The 25,203-nt window shown below is 44.6% G+C and overlaps 1 protein-coding gene across 1 annotated transcript in view; it reads right to left on the bottom strand.

The window, feature by feature from the left end:
• Positions 1-168: 168 nt before the first annotated feature.
• The window catches only part of LOC120997939 (melanotransferrin-like), a 182,920-nt gene continuing 157,885 nt past the window's right edge, over positions 169-25,203 (bottom strand). The window contains exons 14-16 of the mRNA XM_040428311.1: positions 22,528-22,718; positions 13,781-13,970; positions 169-893 (exon numbers count right to left, since the gene is read on the bottom strand). Coding sequence (XP_040284245.1) covers positions 826-893; positions 13,781-13,970; positions 22,528-22,718 — 449 coding nt within the window. The 3' untranslated portion in view covers positions 169-825. The remainder of the gene's footprint in view (positions 894-13,780; positions 13,971-22,527; positions 22,719-25,203) is intronic.

Here is a 25,203-nt window from a genome sequence, read left to right on the forward strand (position 1 = left end):
TGTTCACAAACTTGTGCTCCAAGGGCTCTGGTCGATGACTCAGTGCTCCAACTAGCTATTTAGCATATTAATAAAATTACAGTTTTCTCTGGAATGGTGCATCATACAAACATAAACAAGGTATCATTTTAATTAGCAGGATCAACTCTACCATGTGGTGTGCCTGGTTTAATATGCTCTTTAAAGGTGGATTCATATATGGTACATTTTTTCACCACGGATGTGGCTTCATGCAAATCTGCCTCAACATTGTACCATGCTGATTTTGCAGTGGATTCGTGGTGGTCAGATCCATGGAATAAAAATGTACCAGATGTGAAACCACCATACTATTAAGAAAAAAGTAATTATTCTTATTTCTGTAATTTGATTTATTTGAATGGAGAGGTGGCTTACCAGTATCTCCATTAAAATCAGCTCCTCATTCATTTTTAATACTGGTGGTAATTCCAGCTTGCAGCCTCCCACTGACATGACCCCAGTAATTACATACCTAAAAAAAATCACTTAAGGAACACTAACAAACAAAAGTACTGCCACTGCTATATCATTTGAAGGTGTTGAAGATATACATGCATTTATATAGATAAACATATACCTGCTGAATAGTGATGCTAACATAATAAATATTGAATTGGCAATTTCTCTTTAATAAACGGGTTAATATGAATTATGTGTGATGACCAGGATTGTTCACAAGACAGGTATGCATGGAATACAGATACATTCATCATTTATAGACTTTTATGTCTTCAGCAGAACAAAATAACCATGTTTATAGCACTGTAATTTCCAAAGGCATCTTGAAGACTCAGTAGTTGGTAATTATGCACAAAACTTAATTAGTAAGATGTTGCTAATTAGCAATAAGGCAGTGTTCACTGGAGTTATAGCTGCAGGAGAAAGAAAGAAAATAATGAAATGATGCCATTTCTATCATGTATCCAATTAATTTTGATGAGCTTTGAAAATAGCTTTATTATTAACTTGTTCATGTAGGATACAAATGTGAGTTCCATAGGAAATGGATCACATGAGCTCCCTAGGTTGACCAGCCGAGAAGAGCTTGCTATTTAACAGATGGGCCCAGATATACTAATGTGTGTATGTCTACAATCCATCAAAAAAGTGGTGCAAATTGGCACAATTTTGGGGCAAATTGATGGAAATAGGGCTTTGCTTTTTTTCCAGCTTGCTCCACAATGTGGATGGGCTTGGTGAAAAGGGATGTGGCTTAGAAGAAAAGAGGAGTGTCCTAAGATGCACCATATTGTGTCAAAATTACACCACAATTCTGGCATAAAATTCTTTCTCAAAGTAAGCCAACCAGTACTTGGTATAGACTTAGACAAAAGCACCACATTTCTCATCCAGTCTGAGCCCCTGTGATAAACCTCATGCAGGTCTAGACAGCCTGTCTAAATTTATACCATCTATAGCAGGCATGCTCAACCTGCGGCCCTCCAGCTATTGTAAAACTACAACTCCCAGCATGCCTGAACAGCCTACAGCTATCAGCCTACAGCAGGGCATTGTGGGAGTTGTAGTTTTACAACAGCTGGAGGGCCGCAGGTTGAGCATGCCTGATCTATAGGATTAGTAAATCTGGGCCACAGTGTGCCCTCACTGTTGATGACAGACCCATAGATACATAGAAGATCGATTGCAGAAAAAGACCCCCTGGTCCTTCTGCTCTGCCCTTATATTATTTCTTATGTATTTAAAGGGATTCTGTCACCTCTCATAACCCAAATTCGGTTGGGTTATGTGCTGTTCTATATTGTAATCCTTCCAGTAGTTTTGCAGAAAAACGACTTTTATAATTATGCAAATTAACCCTGAAGGTGCCCAGACGCCCCTCTTACAGTGCCCAAAACGCCTTCTTCCAGAATCCCTAACCGCCCACAGCGTCTCATCCCTCTCCTCCCCCTCCCTGACGGTCGAGCGAAGTCTCGCGCAGACGCAGTACCCACTGAGGGCTGCGCCAGTGCGATTTGCTGGAGACTGAGGGCAGGAGCTTCATCGTCGTCACTGGGAATGCGCCGAGCCTAGTGACGTCCGATGCTCGCTCTTCCCTCAGTCTCCAGAAAATCGCACTGGCGCAGCCCTCAGTGGGTACTGCGTCTGCGCGAGACTTCGCTTCAGGGTTAATTTGCATAATTATAAAAGTTGTTTTTCTGCAAAACTACTGGACGGATTACAATATAGAACAGCACAGCCGATTCAAGGTAAGCTGTGGAGCATGACTGGTTTAAAATCTGAATTTGTGTTATGAGAGGTGACAGAATCCCTTTAAGGATAGACATGTGTTTATCCCAGGCATGTATAAATTCACTTACTGTAGATTTCCCAACCACATCTGATGGGAGTTTGTTTCAAGGCTTAACTACTCTCTCAGTGTAATAATATTTCCTCTCCAGAGCTGGACACAGTATTTACACTGAACAAAAATATAAACGCAACACTTTCAGTTTTGCTCCCATTTTGCATGAGCTGAACTCAAAGATCTGAAACATTTTCTACATACACAAAAGACCCATTACTCTCAAATATTGTTCACAAATATGTCTAAATCTGTGTTAGTGAGCACTTCTCCTTTGCCGAGATCATTCACCCCACTGCACAGGTGTGGCATATCAAGGTGCTGATTAGACAGCATGAATATTGCACAGGTGTGCCTTAGACTGCCCACAATAAAAAGCCAGTCTGAAATGTGCAGTTTGATCACACAGCACAATGCCACAGATGTTGCAACGTTTGAGGGAGCATGCGATTGGCATGCTGACTGCAGGAATGTCTATCAGAGCTGTTGCCCATGTAATGAATGTTCATTTCTCTACCATAAGCCGTCTCCAACGGCGTTTAAGAGAATTTGGCAGTACATCCAACCGGCCTCACAACCGCAGACCACGTGTAACCACACCAGCCCAGGACCTCCACATCCAACATGTTCACCTCCATGATAGTCTGAGACCAGCCACCCGGACAGCTGCAGCAACAATCGGCTTGCATAACCAAAGAATTTCTGCACAAACTGTCAGTAACAGTCTCAGGGAAGCTCATCTGCATGCTCGTCGTCCTCATCGGGGTCTGGACCTGACTGCAGTTCGTCATCGTAACCAACCAGAGTGGGCAAATGCTCGCATTCAATGGTGTCTAGCACGTTGGAGAGGCATTCTGTTCACGAATGAGTCCTGGTTTTCGCTGTCCAGGGCAGATGGCAGACAGCGTGTGTGGCATTGTGTGGGTGAGCGGTTTGCTGATGTCAATGTTGTGGATCGAGTGGCCCATGGTGGCAGTGGGGTTATGGTATTGGCAGGTGTATGTTATGGACAGCGAACATAGGTGCATTTTATTGATGGCATTTTGAATGCACAGAGATACCGTGACGAGATCCTGAGGCCCATTGTTGTGCCATTCATCCACGACCATCACCTCATGTTGCAGCATGATAATGCACGGCCCCATATTGCAATCATCTGTACACAATTCCTGGAAGCTGAAAACATCCCAGTTCTTGCATGGCCAGCATACTCACCGGACATGTCACCCATTGAGCATGTTTGGGATGCTCTGGATCGGCGTATACGACAGCGTGTTCCAGTTCCTGCCAATAATCTGCAACTTCGCTCAGCTATTGAAGAGGAGTGGACCAACATTCCACAGGCCACAATCAACAACCTGATCTACTCTATACAACGGAGATGTGTTGCACTGTGTGAGGCAAATGGTGGCCACACCAGATACTGACTGGTTTTCTGACAACCTCCCCCAAGTAAGGCAAAACTGTGCACATTTCAGAGTGTCCTTTATTGTGGGCAGTCTAAGGCACAGCTGTGCAATATTAATGCTATCTAATCAGCACCTTGATATGCCACACCTGAGAGGTGGGATGGATTATCTCGGCAAAGGAGAAGTGCTCACAGATTTAGACAGATTTGTGAACAATATTTGAGAGCAATGGGTCTTTTGTGTATGTAGAAAATGTTTCAGATCTTTGAGTTCTGCTCATGCAAAATGGGAGCAAAACCGAAAGTGTTGCACATTTTTGTTCAGTGTAGATGTGGTCCCACTAACTATGTTTACAGCAGGATCACAATCTCTCTCTTCCTACTGGTTATACCTTTAGCTACACAGCCAAGCATCCTTTACCCATTTAAAACATCATGGCAGCTACTGCATCCACTAAATATTTCCTAGAACTTCTGTACTGGGCCAACTGCATGCTAAGTATGTGTGCATTTTGGCACACAACATTACAAAATGAACCGCAGCTACATAGGATTTGGTGCCTTGCTTTTTTAATGTTCTGTAACTTAAAGGGGTTGGCCACTTTCTTGTTTCTGTTGACTAATGTGTTTGTAAAATGACTATATGTCACTTACTAATACTGTCTAGCCTTTGTTGAAATTCTGCACCATTTTCTATATTTAATAAGGTGTGCCCCCTTGTTGGCCAAGCTTTCTGTGCTGTCCTCCATCTTATGGAGATCCTGTCCATAAGATGGCTGCTGATAGAGGATCATGTGACCAGGCAAATCACCTCCATGTGATGTCTCCTACATTCAATTACACTGCATCTGCCGACTGCACTTTACTGTTGGGAGTTTGGTGCAGGGTGTTTGAATGGAGGAGGCTGAGTGATGTGTCTGGTCACATGACCCTCGATCAGCAGCCATCTTATTGACAGGACTAGAGACGTTAGCCAAAAAATATGATTGGGTAAACCAAAAGGAGAAAAAACTGGAACTGCATATAGCTTTTGCTTTTGGGCGCTGCTCGGCTGGATATATCACGCAGAAGGTGAATTTAAAAAGTATTTATTTGTCTACGCGTTTCGAGGGCATTGAACCCTCTTCCTCAGGACAATCAATGATACAATACAAGACAGTTTGAATTTATTTATACACTTGTTTTTGGCACCTTACCTCGATTGTAGGGCGCGGGGCTATGGGCGGAGTTAATATAAATAAACATGATTATTTATATTTATATTTATATTAACTCCGCCCATAGCCCCACCCCCTACAATCGAGGTAAGGCGCCAAAAACAAGTGCATAAATAAATTCAAACTGTCTTGTATTGTATCATTGATTGTCCTGAGGAAGAGGGTTCAATGCCCTCGAAACGCGTAGACAAATAAATACTTTTTTAATTCACCTTCTGCGTGATATATCCAGCCGAGCAGCGCCCAAAAGCAAAAGCTATATGCAGTTCCATTTTTTTCTCCTTTTGGTTTACCTTACTTCGCTTCCGCATTTAATGCCTAAATGCGCCCTGGAACCTAGACTGCAGCAAGGCACCCCCGGCCGCTGGTCCATCTACCAGCCAGGCTCGTCAAAGGTGTTGTGACTCCTCACAACACACTCTGGTAAGCGCATTATTTTTGCATCATTTTAATTATTTTATACTGTACTACACATTTGGCGCTGCCTTCTCTCTTCTCCCCTCCCCTCTACTAAAAAATATGATTGGTCACAAATCGGTATAAATCAGGTATACCCAGGCCACTGTGCCTTATTGTACGGCCACACAGAACGGCTGTACTGCAGGCGGGTTGTGGCCATGTGAAGAAACGTGCGGCCAAATAGACTGCAGCTGCTTTCCATTTAATAATGAAGACCATAGTGTATTGTAGGTCTTTATTGTTAATGGACACACGGCATGGGGTTTGGCTGGTTAGGTGGAGGCACAATATGCTAGTATACCCAACTTCTTCAACCCCAGCAATATTTTGCCCTACAGGCGGGGGCCCTTCTTCTGCCATTTGCTTTTCCTCCTTTTCCACATCATCTAATATCGATGAGAATATGTCATCAGGAACATCCAGCTCCTCCTCTCTCTGTATCTTGCTGGCTTTTCTAGGACATGGAGACTTCGAAGGATGATTTGGAAGAAGTAAAGCCAGCAAAAGATGAGGATAATTATCATTAAGACCTGGCCCCCCTAAGGGGTGCAGACTGGATGGTATGGTTTGGCATTCTGGCAGTGGGATAATAAAGGCTTCCATCTTTTTGGTTTTGAATTACATATCTTAGTTTATGGCTGATGTAGGAATAAATAAATAAAACTAACACAGAATAAGTCTCCCTGCACTCTCCCTCTCCAATATTTTTCTATTAATTATTTTCAGCAACACTGCCCCTAGCGCATGAGCACTTGTCACATGTCCCTATTCTCAGCTCACAGGACAATGGCGGAGATCGCGCGGGATGAGGGTTTTATAGGTCTGTGATATCACAGGGGATGGCTATCTGCAGATTGTCTGGCTGCATGGCATTATGGGTGATCTTGCGTTCCTGGGATTCTTACTTTCATTTTGTAACACATGCAGCCGCCATTTTAGGAAAAACTGATTTGTTACCACAAAGCATGAGGAAATTCAGATTTGTGGTGAATCAAAATTTTCCTAATCTTCACACCGAATTCTGCTTTGAATACTTTGCTTTGCTCAACACTAGACAGGACCTCTATGCGTACAGCACAGAAGATTTGCCTACGAAGTGCATATGGCTTATGAAATACAGCAAATGCTACATACACTACTCACAAAAAGTTAGGAATATTTGGCTTGTGGGTGAGATTTCAGGATGATCCTAAAATGCACTCTAACCTTTACAGGTGGACATATTGTGACCTTCTCTAAACATTTGAATGCATATGTCTGTTCAATGTTTCACTACTTTTTGCACAACTTGCTGTTCTCTAAGGCCTCCTGCACACGACCGTTGTATGCATCCGCGTCCGTGGTTCCGTTTTCCGTTTTTTTTTCGCGGACCCATTGACTTTCAATGGGTCCGTGGAAAAATCGGAAAATGCACCGTTTGGCAGCCGCATCCGTGATCCGTGTTTCCTGGCCGTGAAAAAAATATGACCTGTCCTATTTTTTTCACGGCCAACGGTTCACGGACCCATTCAAGTCAATGGGTCCGTGAAAATCACGGATGCACACAAGATTGTCATCCGCGTCCGTGTCCGTGATCCGTGTCCGTTTTTTCCTATCATTTCAATGGCAAACTTGACTTAGATTTTTTTTTCATTTTTCATGTCCGTGGATCCTCCAAAAATCAAGGAAGACCCACAGACGAAAAAACTGACACGGATCACGGACCAACGGAACCCCGTTTTGCGGACCGTGGAAAAATACTGTCGTGTGCAGGAGGCCTAACAAGGAGCTTAACAGCAAAATTCACAACAGGTGTTTGATCACCCAATAAATTTCCTGATTCAATTAGAATTGGTATTTAAACAGTCCTCCTCATCATGCTGTTCACATATTGACATCATCAGACCAAGACAACACTTAACAATTGAGAAACAGTACCTCGCCATTGTGAGGTTTCAAGCAGGATGCTCTCAGATGGAAGTGGCCACTGAGCTTAGAGTGTCATCAGCAGGTTGCAACAGAGATACAGAGAGACTGGAAGAGTCGCAGAAAGGCATAGAAGTGGATGTCCTTTGACCACATCCTGCACGGATGACCGTTTCATTGTGAACAATGCCCTGCAGAACCGAATGATGAATGCTACACATGTAATGTCCCATTGCCATTACCACTTCTTTTTGGCACCTTGCTACCATTTCTTATGTGCTAATGTATAATATCTAATGTATTTTATGCCATCGCCTGATAATGTGCATATTTATTCCTGAAACTGTAATGGTCAAGTGTAATAACCTGGTCCACCAGCAGATGGCGGCAGCAATTGGCAGAGATAGTTTCTCTGGAGAGGAACCTTCTGCTTTCTTCCAGCCCTCTGTAGCTAGAGGGAACAGTTCTGTGTTAGAGAGAAGTTAGTGGCAGTTTAGCCTTCCCCTCCGTGGGGACAGGTGGTGTCTAGTCTACCCTCCTTAGGGAGAGGTTGTGTGCTGGCTATCAGAGCACTGCCTGCAATATCTACATAGTTGCTTGACCCCTCCTGGGCTTGCCTTGCCTTCACCCAAGCTGAGCCGAAGCTTGAGGTACTCTAAATCCAGGACAAGAGGTTCCTAGGAATATAAGTAAGAGACAGACTACAGACTACAGCTAACAAGTTCCAGCAGAAGAGGAAGAGTTTCCTATTTATCCAGCCAAGCATAGCAGAGCTGAGAGAGCTACCGCATAGCAAAGCTGAGATTGTTGCAGAGAAGTATTTGCCTGCCAAAGCTAAGCCAATACCTGCTTATGACCAAGATATTGTTTAGAAGCTGTTTGGATTACCAATTTATGCTAAGTAAAAGCAACTGTTCACCATTACTACAAGTCTGGACTCAGTTTATTCTACTGATCCACGATCCAAGTTCACCTACCCCTTTTGCACTGCTTCAAACCACGTCACGTCTGGGATCCACGGATATACAGGTAGGAGCACCGTGACACGTGTATATAACATCTACAGAGACTGTAGGCCACCCTGCACTACTCTGGCAATCCTACCTCTGAGTACCAACATTACCATCTACAAAGGGAGCCTTGTGCTTCTGCTGCTTAACCGCAGCTGGTGTCGCGTTTACTTGCTCTATAAGAGACACATATTTCGTAGAAACCTCCTAAGGGGCGAGGGATACCCCAGGCATGGCCTTAGTGGGGCCATTGCACACACCTCCATTTAACCTCTTAAGGACACATGACGTACCGGTACGTCATGATGTCCTGGTACTTAAGGACACATGACGTACCGGTACGTCATGTGTTGTTCCGATCACTGCCGCCCGGCCGGCAGTGATCGGAACCCGGTGCCTGCTCAAATCATCGAGCAGGCACCTAGGCTAAATGCGCGGGGGGGTCCCGTGACCCCCCCATGTCGGCGATCGCGGCAAACCGCAGGTCAATTCAGACCTGCGGTTTGCTGCGATTTCTGCAGTTTCTGATCCCTGCGGTCCCTGACCGCGGGGATCAGAAACTTTAGTATTCCTAAAATAGATCTGTATCCCTCCCCCTGCACCCCCCGAGTGATTTTAGCCCGGTGGGAGGTGCAGGGGGAGGGTTGCGGGCAGTGCGGGCGGTGCGGGAGGCGGGCGGTGCGGCAGGCGGGATCGCGATCCCCCGCCCGCCTCCCCTTGTATAATCGTTGGTTTCTAGTGGGTATACCAGGGTGCCAGCACATTGCTGGCACCCTGGTATAAACGGCTGACATCTGCGATGCGATGTCAGCCGTTAACCCTTTCCATACAGCGGTCCGTACGGACCGCTGTATGGAAAAGGTTAACAGCGCAGGGAGCTCCCTCCCTCTCCCATCGGGGGGCTGCTGTGCCTTTGCAGCCCCCCGATGGGAGAGGGAGAGAGCCCCCAGAGAGCCCCCCTCAGCCCTGTGCTTACCCTTCCCCGTCTGCGCAGTTCTGAGCAGACGGGGAAGGTTCCCATGGCAACAGGACGCCTCTCAGGCGTCCTGCTGTCCATGGTGCTGAACAGATCTGTGCTGAAAGCATAGATCTGTTCAGTGTAAGTAAAATACAGTACAGAACAATATATATTGTACTGTACTGTATTATACAGACATCAGACCCACTGGATCTTCAAGAACCAAGTGGGTCTGGGTAAAAAAAAAAGTTAAAAAAAGTGAAAAAAAAGTAAAAATCAAAAAACACATTTATCACTGATTAAAAATGAAAAAAATAAAATTCCCTACACATGTTTGGTATCGCCGCGTCCGTAACGACCTGATCTATTAAAACGGTTATGTTACTTTACCCGAACGGTGAACGCCATAAAAATAAAAAATAAAAAACTATGATGAAATTGAAATTTTGCCCACCTTACTTCCCAAAAAAAGGTAATAAAAGTGATCAAAAAAGTCGCATGTACGCCAAAATAGTACCAATCAAACCGTCATCTCATCCCGCAAAAATCATACCCTACCCAAGATAATCTCCCAAAAACTGAAAAAACTATGGCTCTTAGACTATGGAAACACTAAAACATGATTTTTTTTGTTTCAAAAATGAAATCATTGTGTAAAACTTACATAAATAAAAAAAAAAGTATACATATTAGGTATCGCCGCGTCCGTATCGACCGGCTCTATAAAAATATCACATGATCTAACCCCTCAGATGACCACCGTAAAAAAATTAAAATAAAAACGGTGTAAAAAAAGCCATTTTTTTGTCATCTTACGTCACAAAAAGTGTAATAGCAAGCAATCAAAAAGTCATATGCACCCCAAAATAGATGCCAATCAAACCGTCATTTCATCCCGCAAAAAATGAGACCCTACTTAAGATAATCGCCCAAAAACTGAAAAAACTATGGCTCTTAGACTATGGAGACACTAAAACATTTTTTTTGTTTTAAAAATGAAATCATTGTGTAAAACTTACATAAATAAAAAAAATAGTATACATATTAGGTATCGACACGTCCGTGACAACCTGCTCTATAAAATTACCACATGATCTAACCTGTCAGATGAATGTTGTCAATAACAAAAAATAAAAACGTGCCAAAAAATCTATTTCTTGTTACCTTGCCGCACAAAAAGTGTAATATAGAGCAACCAAAAATCATATGTACCCTAAACTAGTACCAACAAAACTGCCACCCTATCCCGTAGTTTCTAAAATGGGGTCACTTTTTTGGAGTTTCTACTCTAGGGGTGCATCAGGGGGGCTTCAAATGGGACATGGTGTAAAAAAAAAACTGTCCAGCAAAATCTGCCTTCCAAAAACCGTATGGCGTTCCTTTCCTTCTGCGCCCTGCCGTGTGCCCGTACAGCACTTTACGACCACATTTGGGGTGTTTATGTAAACTACAGAATCAGGGCCATAAATAATGAGTTTTGTTTGGCTGTTAACCCTTGCTTTGTAACTGGAAAAAAAATATTAAAATGGAAAATCTGCCAAAAAAGTGAAATTTTGAAATTGTATCTCTATTTTCCATTAAATCTTGTGCAACACCTAAAGGGTTAACAAAGTTTGTAAAATCAGTTTTGAATACCTTGAGGGGTGTAGTTTCTTAGATGGGGTCACTTTTATGGAGTTTCTACTCCAGGGGTGCATCAGGGGGGCTTCAAATGGGACATGGTGCCAAAAAAACAGTCCAGCAAAATCAGCCCTCCAAAAACCAAACGGCGCACCTTTCACTCTACGCCCCGCTGTGTGCCCGTACAGTAGTTTACGGCCACATATGGGGTGTTTCTGTAAACAGCAGAGTCAGGGCAATAAAGATACAGTCTTGTTTGGCTGTTAACCCTTGCTTTGTTAGTGGAAAAAATGGGTTAAAATGGAAAATTAGGCAAAAAAATGAAATTCTCAAATTTCATCGCCATTTGCCAATAACTCCTGTGCAACACCTAAAGGGTTAACGATGTATGTAAAATCAGTTTTGAATAGCTTGAGGGGTGTAGTTTCTTAGATGGGGTCACTTTTAGGGAGTTTCTCCTCTAGGGGTGCATCAGGGGGCTTCAAATGGGACATGGTGTAAATAAACCAGTCCATAAAAATCAGCCCTCCAAAAACCATACGGCGCACCTTTCACTCTACGCCCCGCTGTGTGGCCGTACAGTAGTTTACGGCCACATATTGGGTGTTTCTGTAAACGGCAGAGTCAGGGCAATAAAGATACAGTCTTGTTTGGCTGTTAACCCTTGATTTGTTAGTGGAAAAAATGGGTTAAAATGAAAAATTAGACAAAAAAATGAAATTCTCAAATTTCCTCCCCATTTGCCAATAACTCTTGTGCAACACCTAAAGGGTTAACAACGTATGCAAAATCAGTTTTGAATACCTTGAGGGGTGTAGTTTCTTAGATGGGGTCATTTTTGGGTGGTTTCTATAATGTAAGCCTTGCAAAGTGACTTGAGACCTGAACGGGTCCCTAAAAATTGAGTTTTTGTAAATTTCTGAAAAATTTCAAGATTTGCTTCTAAACTTCTAAGCCTTATAACATCCCCAAAAAATAAAATATCATTCCCAAATCAATTCTAACATGAAGTAGACATATGGGGAATGTAAAGTCATCACAATTTTTGGGGGTATTACTATGTATTACAGAAGTAGAGAAACTGAAACTTTGAAATTTGCAAATTTTTCCAAATTTTTTGTTAAATTAGGTATTTTTAGGTGCAAAAAAAAATTATTTTTTTGACTTCATTTTACCAGTGTCATGAAGTACAATATGTGACCAAAAAACAATCTCAGAACGGCCTGGATAAGTCAAAGCGTTTTAAAGTTATCAGCACTTAAAGGGACTCTGGTCAGATTTTCAAAAAATGGCCTGGTCCTAAGGTGTAAAAAGGCTGTGTCCTTAAGGGGTTAAGGGAGGTGAGAGGCACCCAAGTGTCATGTCAGACCATTCAAAACCATTTACATCAGCATGTTCTGCGTGCTACAAGACCTGCATGGGTACCTGACCACACCACCAGGCAAAGGCGTCATCGTCTTGCATGGGTCAAGGAGCATCTATGCTGGACAAGGGACCAGTGGGCTTTAGTGCTGTTTACTGAAAGTCAATTCACACTGAGCAGAATGGCCGTCAATGATGGCTATCAATGATGTTGGAGACGTCTAGAAGAGTGCTATGCATCAGCCACTGTTTTCATCAGATGAGCCTTTGATGGTGGTGGTGTTATAGTGTGAGCAGGTGTGTCTAATCAATACAGAACTGCCCTACACTTTGTGACTGGTACAGTGAAAAGCCCATACTACTTGAATAACATCATTAATCCAGTCATTGTCCCTCTGCATGAACAACACAGGCCTAATTTCATCTTTTGGAGACTGGGGTACCTCAAATGGAGTGGCCTCCACTTTCTCCAGACCTGAATCCTATTGAAAACCTATGGGATCAGCTGAGTTGCTGTGTAGAGGTTCGTAATTGTGTACCCTCCAGAACCTCAAAGACCTGGGGTCCGCCCCTCAAGAAGAGTGTGATACCATTCCTCAGCAAACAATAAGGCCCCTTGCAGACGAGCGTGAGCGGATTAGGTCCGGATGCGTTGCGGATGCGTTCAGTGAAGAATGCACGATTTCACAAGCAAGTTCATTCAGTTTTGTATGCGATCGCGTTCAGTTGTTCAGTTTTTATAGCGCGGGTGCAATGTGATTTAATGCATTTTGTACACGCATGATAAAAAAACTGAAGGTATACAAACAACATCTCTTAGCAACCATCCCTGAAAAAAGCATCGCATCTGCACTTGCTTGCGATGCGATTTTCACGCAGCCCCATTCACTTCTATGGGGCCAGCTTTGCGTGAAAAACTCAGAATATAGAACATGCTGCGATTTTCATGCAATGCACAAGTGATGCGTGAAAAACAACGCTCATGTACACAGACCCGTTGAAATTAATGGATCTGGATTCAGTGAGGGTGCAATGTGTGATGCAAACGCATTGCACCCGTGCGGAATACTCGCTCGTGTGAAAGGGGCCTAGGTTGACTTGTGAACATGAGATGTTGTCGTCAAGCTGTAATTGATGCTCAAGGCCACATGACAAGTTATTGAGGCACTGATATTTTTGTGGGGGTATACCACCACATGCTTCTACTTAAATGCTCTACTTTTATGATATAATATCACTGTAACATGATATTAAATTTTCCAATAAAGTTTGTCCTAAAGCCAAAGATCCTTAACTTTTTGTGAGTAGTGTATATTAATAAGTGCCATATAGTCATCTTACATCCACATTGGTCACAAGTAGCCAGAAAGTGGCCAATCTGTTTAGATTTTTTGGAAAATATTCCCTCTATCTCCTGAATGTTTGTTCTCAACAATCACTTTGTGATGTTGTCATTGCACCACAATTATCCCATACAGTATAATCTGGAGTCAGTTGCATACTACTCAAATTTCTTACCTGCACTAGATGTGCACTGAAAACCCTCTATAGATTCAATGTAATTTCTACCTAGCAGCTGATCATATGATTTCTTCTCATTCACAGGGACAATCTTATCGGTAGAGTCCTTAAAGATCAGATCTTTTTTATTATATTTCGAAGAGTCAAACATTTGAAATACAGAACTTTTGTTTCTCCCATAATATTCCTGTAATGAAAATACAAGAGTTAGTCATATACACAGTGTGTACAAATTATTTGATTTATAATAAAGTTGAATATATAATAGTGGGAAAAGTGTCAGGTGAAACTAAGATAGATAGATAGATAGAGCTGACCAAGTCACTTAGCCAAGAGGCACTTGCAATCTCAAATTTATGCCTCATTCACACACCAGTGTTTTGGTCAGTGATTTACATCAGTGACTGTGAGCCAAAATCAGGATTGGAGCTACACAGAAATAAGGTATAAGGGAAAGATCTGCACCTGTTCTGTGTTTAAACCTGTACCCGGTTTTGGGTCAAAATCACTGATGGAAATCACTGACCGAACACTGACATGTGAATGAGACATTAGGGTGCACTCCGAGGAGTTTGGGCAGGACATAACTAACATATTACTGTTATTAGAGCATCTAAAAGTGAATGTGGCAACAGTTTTACATTTCAAGAACCTTCCATTCATGGAATCAATATAGAAAGAAGGTATGCAAATCAACTTTTCACAAAAATCTCTAATGCCAACTTAATATATCTTATATGTCCAATGTTTACCCTTTTAAACAGGTCTTAAGGCATGAATTGGATAATAAGTTGAGATGAGCGAATTTTTCAAAATTTTGATTCGCAGGTTCGCTGAATTTTTAGGAAAAAATTCAGTTCGATGCAAATTAATTTGTGCCTTGCAGTAACACGCATAGGGAGTCTGCTTTGGTAGTGAAATAATACTGTGAGTCCGTATGACATCGCTCTTAGAATCACAGCACACTTCACTTATTTGGGCAGTCACGGGGCCAAAACTGACCAAATAACTCAAGTATGAACTCCTTTTACACCATCATCAGCTGATTCCACATAGATGTCTACAGAACCTGTTCTATTAAACGCTTATACAAGTAGAGCCCCCTGACAAAGTGGAGAGGGTGTCAGCAGTAAGTTTGTGTTGACGTCACTGATTATTTTGCCCTTCCTCTAATCCGTCAGAACAATAACCCACAAAAAACGGATCCTGTCTGTGGAGCATCCGCCTTCACTTGGTCAGCATTTGGTCAGTAATCCATCAGTATTGCTAATGCCAAAAAAAAACAGGAGTTGATCCAAAACAGAGATGACATGTGAATGGAATATTTGCATGTCTTCTGTGTCTTGCACCCACTCCTGCTTTTGGCTACCAAATCATAAGTCCAAAAAATAAATGTATTAGTCCAGCTCACCCAATTATTCTGTGCACGGATTAAGACAAGGCCGGCTCTTCATACGAGCATAACAAGAAAAAGTTCCAGCACGGGGTGGATCAAACGTTGCAGCGTCTTTATTCCAATATTCACATGATAAGTAAAACGTAGTGGACTTCACCTCCCTCCACCTCCCATCAGATCAACATGTTTCAAACCACTAGGTTCTTAATCACCAAATCATAAGCCAAGTCTGATGGGACCATAGAGGCCTTACAGCTGCTACACAGAGAGGATCCATTGTGCGTCTCATTTTTCCCTCCTTCTGACAGATCAGAAGAAGGATCAAATAAACAATGTTGTCAGCCAGGCCGAAAGGCGAAATAGTGGCCAAGTCATGAAGTGGGGAGGGTGGGAACAGCATGAGAAGTCCACACAGTGGCCCTATGACATAGTGGTGAGGTGGAAGCAGCATGAGTAGACCGCAGAGTGGCCCAATGACAGAGTCTGGAGGTGGCGGCAGCATCAGGAGGCCACAGGGTGGCACAATGATAGAGTATGGAGGTGGCGGCAGCAGCAGCATCAGGGCAGGCCATAGAGTGGCCCAATGACAGTGTGGAGGTGGTGGCAGCATCAGGAGACCACAGAGTGGCAAGAAGACATAGTGTTCAGGTGGCAGCAGCATGAGGAGACCACAGAGTGGCCCTTTGACACAGTGGTGAGGTGGAAGCAGCATAAGGAGGCCACAGAGTGGCACAATGACAGTGTGGAGGTGGAAGCAGCATCAGGAGACCACAGAGTGGCAAGGTGACATAGTGTGGAGGTGGCGGCAGCATCAGGAGGCCACAGAGTGGCCATATGACATAGTGGTGAGGTGGAAGCAGCATGAGGAGACCACAGAGTTGCCCAATGGCAGTGTCTGGAGGTGGCGGCAGCATCAGGAGGAGGCCACAGAGTGGCACAATGACAGAGTGTGGAGGGGGCGGCAGAATCAGGAGGCCACAGAGTGGCAAGGTGACATAGTGTGGAGGTGGCAGCAGCATGAGGAGGCCACAGAGTGGCAAGGTGACATATTGTGGAGGTGGCAGCAGCATGAGGTGACAACAGAGTGGCCCTATGACATAGTGGTGAAGTTGAAGCAGCAGGAAACCACAGAGTGGCCCAATGACAGTATGGAGGTGGCGGCAGCATCAGGAGGCCACAGAGTGGTAAGGTGACATAGTGTGGAGGTGGCAGCAGCATGAGATGACCACAGAGTGGCAAGGTGACAGAGTATGGAGGTGGCGGCAGCATCAGGAGGCCACAGAGCGGCACAATGACAGAGCGTGGAGGTGACGGTAGCATCAGGAGGCCACAGAGTGGCAAGATAACATAGTGTGGAGGTGGTGGCAGCATCAGGAGGCCACAGAGCGGCACAATGACAGAGTGTGGAGGTGGAGGCAGCATCATCAACTTGGACAGGAGCACGCTCAGCTTCTGCACCGTTGGATGAGTGCACGCAGACTGTTGTCTCTTGGCAATCGCTTCGGTGATCGATTGCTGACGGAATGAGTGACGAGGAGGAGCAGGAGCATCAGGACCAGCAGATGATGGAAAGAACAGACAGCTCCCTTCGGCTTAGGTGGTGGAGCCTTCATTGCCTGAAACCGGGTGCATGCCACTGGGTAATGCAGCAGTTGCTGCGGCAGGCTGGACCACCACATCGGAGCCACGATTCTCCCAAGTCACTTTATGGCGATGCTGCATATGTTGACGCAGGGCCGTAGTGCCAACATTGGCACTCTGGCCACGCTTCACCCTCTGCCCACAGATTCTACATATGGCCACGTTCACCTCCTCCGGCAGCTTAACAAAAAACTGCCTTACTGCCGAGTAGGTGATTTTACCCCCAACACTGCACACTGACTGACTGCTACCGCCCCTGCCTCCTTGAACCCCTGCACCTCTACTTCCTGGGCAGGTAGACTCCCGTGAAGTGGGAGGTCTACCCCGGGCACGTTTGGCTCCCGACCTCCCACTGTTGCCACCCTGCTGGCTACCTGTTAGCGACTTGCTGGCTCCACCGATGGCTCACAGGCAAGCTGCCACCGTCTTCTCCTGATGATGATGAAGCCCCTTCGTTACCCAGCTTCCAAGTGCGATCAGCTTCATCATCATCATCGAGTACTGTCTGCACGTCACTGATGTCCTCCTCAACCGTCTCTGGGTCAGGAGCCTGACCGCTCGCAACACCAGTTCCCACACCACTCTCCTCATCACTACTTGGCCGCCTAGCGGAGGAAGCGGCGGATGTCTCCTCCAGATCTTGGCTGGGCAGTAGCTGCTGACTCTCCAGTAGTAGCTCTTCCTCGCTGAAAAGTGGAGCCGAGCCTACGGCATATAATACTTCTCGCGGTGAGGGAACTGAAAATGACAGAGGAAGGTTCAGGACATGTGGGGCACAGGGCCTGCTCCCGGGCCATTGACGGTCCGCATATAAAGCTCTGCTACAACTCTTTATTCCACCATCACTGAGGCTGACCATCCGCTTATACAGCTCTGCTACATATATATATATAGTTACTTCCACACTAGCACTGTTGCTGAACAGCCTCATACAGTTCTAGTTCATCTCTCTCTCTTTCACCATCACTGAGGTTGACCATCCGCTTATACAGCTCTGCTACATATATATATAGTCACTTCCACACTAGCACTGTTGCTGAACAGCCTCATACAGTTCTAGTTCATCTCTCTCTCTTTCACCATCACTGAGGCTGAACATCCACTTATACAGCTCTGCTACATATATATAGTCACTTCCACACTAGCACTGTTGCTGAACAGCCTCATACAGTTCTAGTTCATCTCTCTCTCTTTCACCATCACTGAGGCTGACCATCCGCTTATACAGCTCTGCTACATCTATATAGTCAATTCCACACTTGCACTGTTGCTGAACAACTTTTTATACAGCTTTGCTACATCTGTCTCCCCATCCACCACTAGCATTTTGGATGAAAAGCTTCCTATACAGCTCTGCTACATCTGTCTCCACCACTAGCACTGTGGCTGATCAACTTCTTATACAGCACTGCTACATCTGTCTCCCTGTCCAGCACTAGCATTGTGGATGAAAAGCTTCCTATACAGCCCTTCTACATCTGTCTTCCTCTACACTACCAGGACCTCCACTTCATAATGTCCTATAGAGGGACATAGGGGACGCCAATATGGAATGGAGGGACACTGAGTTTCATGAATTAGACACCTATAATGAAATATAGTGTACATGAAGACAGATGTAGCAGAGCTGTATAAGAAGATCAACGTACATGAAGATCAAACAGAATTTGAGAAAGAGGCGTGCGGAGAAGTATCGGAGGACCAGACAACTTCAAAATAGGTGAGTATCATTTTTATTTGAATAAATGCACCACCAAATCCACCAACAATTTTACATTAGATTAACAATAATGGAATTCAGAATGAACTCCTTTATGGAATGAGGCAACATAGGGGGAAGACGTTATGGACACACAGGGACGCCATTATAGAATGGAGGGGACACAGGGGACGCCAGTATAGAATGGAGGGACACAGGGGATACCATTATAGAATGGAGGGACACAGGGGACGCCATTATAGAATGGAGGGACACAGGGGACGCCATTATAGAATGGAGGGACACAGGGGATTCCATTATAGAATGGAGGGACACAGAGGGGACGCCATTATAGAGTGGAGGGACACAGGGGACGCCATTATAGAATGGAGGGACACAGGGGACACCATTATAGAATGGAGGGACACAAGGGAATCCATTATAGAATGGAGGAACACAGAGGGGACGCCATTATAGAATGGAGGGACACAGGGGACGCCAGTATAGAATGGAGGGACACAGGGGATACCATTATAGAATGGAGGGACACAGGGGACGCCATTATAGAATGGAGGGACACAGGGGACGCCATTATAGAATGGAGGGACACAGGGGATTCCATTATAGAATGGAGGGACACAGAGGGGACGCCATTATAGAATGGAGGGACACAGGGGACGCCATTATAGAATGGAGGGACACAGAGGGGACACCATTATAGAGTGGAGGGACACAGGGGACGCCATTATAGAATGGAGGGACACAGGGGACGCCATTATAGAATGGAGGGACACAAGGGAATCCATTATAGAATGGAGGAACACAGAGGGGACGCCATTATAGAATGGAGGGACACAGGGGACGCCATTACAGAATGGAGGGACACAGAGGGGACGCCATTATAGAATGGAGGGACACAGAGGGGACGCCATTATAGAATGGAGGGACACAGAGGGGATGACATTCTGAAGTGTAGGGATACAGGGGACGCCATTATGGAGTGAAAGGATACAGAGTGGAGGACATTATGAAGTAGAGAGACAAAGGGGACGCAATGTCCCTCCATTCTCTCAACATCATAATGTCCTCCCCTCTGTGTCCCCTCACTCCATAATGGCGTCCCTCTATCACTACACTTCAGAATGTCATCCCCTCTGTGTCCCTCCATTCAATGTCACCCCCTCTATGTCCCTCCATTCAATGTCACCCCTCTGATGTCACTCCATTCAACGTATGCATCGCAGGCCACTATGAACTCAACCAGAACTGAGCAGCCATAATCCCCCACAGCTCCATTGGCTTGCAGTCCAGAGTCTGACCCCCATCCTGCCTCATGTCCCTCTTGCTCCTAACGCCTCTCTGCTCCTGCAGATGAGGCACAAAGGAATAGCACATGTTGTGCCCACCAGGAGAATAATGCCCCCATTAGAGCCCCCAAGAAGAATAGATGCCCCCATGAGTGCCCCTAAGAAGAATAATGCCCCCTTAGTGTCTCCATGAAGAATAATGCCCCCATTAGTGCCTGCCCCAGGTAAAATAATGCCCTCACCATTAGTGCCCCCCCCCAGTAAGATAATGCCTCCAGTTGTGCCCCCAGTAAAATTGATTGCCCCCACTATGTGCCGCCTAAAAAGAATACTGCCACATTAGTGCCCCCAGGAAGAATAATGCCCCCATTAGTCCCCCCAGGAAGAATAATGCCCCCATTAGTGTCCCCAAGAAGAATAATGCCCCCATTAGTGCCCCTAAGAAGAATAATGCCCCATTAGTGCCCCCAAGAAGAATAATGCCCCCATTAGTGCCCCCAAGAAGAATAATGCCCCCATTAGTGCCCCCAAGAAGAAGAATTCCCCCATTAGTGCCCCCAAGAAGAATAATGCCCCCATTAGTGTCTCCAGGAAGAATAATGCCCCCATTAGTGTCCCCAGGAAGAATAATGCCCCCATTAGTGCCCCCATGAAAAAATAATGCCCCCATTAGTGCCCCCCAGTAAGAATAATGCCTCCAGTTGTGCCCCCAGGTAAAATAATGCCCCCATTAGTGCCCCCCCAGTTAGAATAATGCCTCCAGTTGTGCCCCCAGGTAAAATAATGCCCCCATTAGTGTCCCCCCAGTTAGAATAATGCCTCCAGTTATGCCCCCAGGTAAAATAATGCCCCCATTAGTGCCCTCCCAGTAAGAATAATGCCCCCATTGATGATGCTCTTATTAGTAAATCGTTGGTGGAATTGGTTGGGCATTTACAAATAATACTTACCCATGTCCTGCGCTGGCTGTTCAAAAGACGTCCGACTCTTCTCTCCATCCACCGAAGTGTTCGGGCGCCCGCGCAGAAGTATCTTCCTTTGGAGCCGCAGCACGAAGTAAACTTGATCTGCGCATGCGCGGCCGCCCAACGTGCGTGCTCACAGCATCTAATACAGGCCGGCCACTAGATCACCAGGTTAAGCGGTGCGCAGGCGCGGCCCATGGATGCGGCCGGCGATCAGTGGCCGTATCAATGGGCAGCGACTATAAACAATGCTATAGGATTTTTCAATTTTATAAAAAAACTATAGGATTTAGAAAAAGGATTATATTTGGGAAAAGCCTCGGGGGGGGGGGGGGGGGGGGGGGTGAAACATGATTACCCAGATGAGAATACCCCTTTAAGTGTTACCTTTCCCTTTGTATTTTGGCTTTTCTGTGTGTTGCATTTCTTTGTTGTTTTGTATTAGGCCTTAGGGAGACTCCCGTTCATCCTTCCTTTTGGAGGAACAGTATGTCTCATTCCTGTCATTAGTACCAGGGTCTTTTAGGGTTAGATAGGTCTGTTCATACTGGTAGTCAGTGAGGGCTTTGATTATGGTTTTCACTAGGAGGTGTCCATCTTTCTTCCCTATTTTTCAGGTCTTAGTTGCTTTTCCCTTTCCCTCCTATGTTCGGTGGGGGGGTTTCCCTCCCACACTAGAGCGTGACATTGACACCTTGTACTTTCAGACAATTTATACCATAACTCATCATAAAAAGGCTGCCTAGTAATTCTGCACACCTCAGGGTATCAGGTTTATATAAATTGATCAGCATACAGCCTTACGTAATAATTGGTACCCCAAAGAGGAAAATATCATTCCTACAACCTGCTACTGTCTTTAATGCTTAACCAATGTGTGACACCACTATGCCCTTTATTTCTAGGTATGTTCAGAAAGTGCTATGTAACTGTTACTTATTGTATTTCATGCACTTTGCCTGGTATACCATCAGGTGGCAGTGTGTCCGGCAGTGAGCTATAGGTAAAATGGAACTAACCATTCTATTATTTCCCCCTCTTTGGAGGAGTGGGCTCGCCAAGGTCTTCCAAGGGGAGGGGTGTCTTGCCTGTTGAGAGTGAGTTGAGCCTGAGTTTTGGTCCTAGCCAGGGGCAAGAAAAGTATTGCAGTGCAGCCCTGGCCTAGAAGCAGACAATTTGCAGCCAGAGTAAAGTAAGCCCTAACCCAGGAGTTGCAACTGAGACCCGACAGTCTATCAAAGTGTGGTCAGAAGCCCACGGACACTAAGCCTGCCATCAGTGGCATGTAGCCTAGATGAAAGAGACTCTTTACAAGATACCAGAGAAGAGGTAGAGTTCAGCACAGCAGTTATAAAGGAAAGAACCCAGTTTACCTGCCAGTGAACCTTAAAACCTGCTGGAGCCTAGAGCTACTGTGATTCTGTATGAGCTGCTATCTGTTTATGCCAGTTTTGAGTAAATCAACTCAACTTGCATCAGAGTCTGGACCTTACTCATTTCAGTTCCCACCAATTACAAACTTTCTGTGTAGCCGTTGCGCTGCCTGACCTCGGTGCATCAGATCCAGGTAGGAGCACTGTGACACCCCCCATAGCCATACCACCGCTTGACATCCTAACCCTGGAACTAGTAGAGCCTCTGGGGATGGGCTCACTGCAAACTGCATATGCACATACAAGAAAAAGTAACTGATGTAACAAACTACAGTTGAAAGTTGGTCTGCTTTTAATCCTTACCTGAGCCTTATCCAAAAGGCCAAACAATGTATGCATATTCATCTCTGGATGAACCATAACTGCATGTGCAGGGACCTGGGCCCAGTTACAATCTGCATATTGAGTAACCTCTGCCCTAGCACCATTTGGACACAGCAACTGGAAATTAGAAGATTTTAAATCCTTTGCCCATTCGTCTTTAATATTATTTCCTAGAAAGAAAACAAGTTGATATAGAATGTATATCTTTTCATTGTATTTTATTAAAGTTCCACCTTTAAAGGGAATGTGTCATCAGAAAATGACGTATTGTTTAAATCACGTTTTTAGGTTTAACGTATTTTTAAAGAATTTTTCATGATGTTATTTTCCATGTAAGTATCCATATTTAAACAAAAACCATAAAATCCTGAAGTTTTCACACTGGCCACTAAGTCTAATAATAGGCGCCACTTCTTGGTCTGTACAGATTACTTTACTATAGTTATCTCCTTATCATGACAGACAGGTATACGATGGCATATATCACCTCTGTGTTTAGATAACACAGGATCCTCCATTTACAGTCGGTGATATCTACTCCTTCCTGACCTCTGCACAGGTCACAAAGCGTGCCTAGAAAATTTTCTTATAGAAGTCAATGAGGTCCTGTACCTATGGACCATGTGGCTGCCGTAAAGCAATTTTCTTAACGCTTTCTAAATGCTGTTAAGAACAGCTCAGGCAAGATGGCCGCCCCCATAATCATGTTCAGGAAATAGAATTTAAAAAAAATTGTAATTAGAAAAGAAAAACAAATTAGAAAAAATGGAAAAACAAAGGATATGTGTTGCTGTCTGGTTTTAACTGGACAGAAACACATTTTGGTGACACTTTCCCTTTAAATAACAATGTCTACACAGTTTCAAAATGAAACTCTAATATCTTTATAATATATTTTGTTTGAAACTCCATCTTTGAAGGGTTCACACTAACAGAAGAAGCAAAGTCATCCAATAATGTGTGCACATAACCTTATATGTATATCAGAGAGCCTCGTGAAGTGAACAAGGTTGTCATGAGCAGTGCCTACATTCTGGTGACATTGCCTGCAAACAAGTGACTGAGAACTTAAAATTCCTTGTAGCTGTGCGAATATTAACATCAGAAATCATAACAGCAAACAGGGGCCGATATACCAATGGAACCTATGCAGTTGCACAGGGACCAAGCAGATAAAAGGAACCACTGCAAACCTTGGGGTGCTGCCACATGTTTAGGTTTTTTATGCAGTTTTTGACTCCAAAATCAGGAGTGGATTATATAAGGAGAGAAAGTATTAAGGGTGGATATTACTTCCCCTATTTTTTTTAATCCATTCCAGGCCTCATGCACACGACCATTGTGTGTTTTGCGGTCCGCAAATTGCGTATCCGCAAAACACAGATGGTGTCCGTGTGCGTTCCGCAATTTTTGGAATGGCGCGGACAACCATTAATATAACTGCCTATTCTTGTCCGCAAAACGGACAAGAATAGGACAGGTTATATTTTTTTTGCAGACCACAGAACGGAGCAAAGGATGCGGAAAGCACACGGAGTGCTGTCAGCATCTTTTGCGGCCCCATTGAAGTGAATGGGTCCGCATCCAAGCCGCAAATGCTGCAGCTCGGATGCAGACCAACACAACGGTCGTGTGCATGAGGCCAAAAGCACCCTAAAAGCAGCTACCTACTCTGTAGGTTGTATGTAAGGGACTGAGCTAATTCACTTAAAAGGGTTTTCCGAGACTTTTATACTGATGACCTACACTCTGGATAGATCATGAATATCTGATCGATGTGGGTCGGCTACCCCGGACCCCTGCCAATCAGCCTGTTTGAGAAGGCACCAATGCTTGAAGTTGCACCACAGCCTTCTCACAGGTTTCACTAGACCATGTGACATGACGTTCATCGGGCACATTGCCTAAGTGCAGCTTAGCCCCATTGAAGGGAATGGGGCTGAGCTGTGATACTAAGCACAGTCGCACTGTTGGCACTGTGCTTAATGAGCAGGGAGAAGGCCACAATGCTACTGCAAAGTCTGGTGCCTTTTGAAACAGCTGATCTGCAAAGGTCCCGAGTGTTGAATTCCCACCAATCAGATCCTATAGGAGAGGTCATTGGTTTGAAAGCCTTGGAAAACCAAACTACTGGTGAATTGTTAGAAAGACATAAAGGGAGTTGCCTGACAGTAAACTATTGTAATTGATTCCTTAAAGGGGTTTTGTCACTTCAGCAAATGACATTTATCAGGTAAAGAAAGTTACTACAAGCCACTTACAACTGTATTGTTATTATCCATATTGCTTCCTTTGCTGGCTGGATTCATTTTTTTTAATCACATTATACACTGCTCATTTACATGGTTACGACCACCCTGCAATCCAGCAGAGGTGGTCATGCTTTCAAACTATAGGAAAAAGTGTTGTCCACTCTGGTGGCCGGGACCATGGGAGCTCACATAGGCTGGTGCTTTTTCCTATAGTGTGCAAGCACGGCCACCACTGATGGATTGCAGGATGGTTGTAACCATGGCAACGAGTGTGTATAATGTGATGGAAAACCCAGCCAGTAAAGGAAGCAATATGGACAATCACAATACATTAGTGTCTTGTATTAACTTTGTCTACATGATAAATGCCATTTGCTGAAGCGAGACAACCCCTTTAAAGGGT

Source organism: Bufo bufo, chromosome 4, assembly GCF_905171765.1.
Source record: "Bufo bufo chromosome 4, aBufBuf1.1, whole genome shotgun sequence".
In the NCBI taxonomy this organism is placed as follows: Eukaryota; Metazoa; Chordata; class Amphibia; order Anura; family Bufonidae; genus Bufo; species Bufo bufo.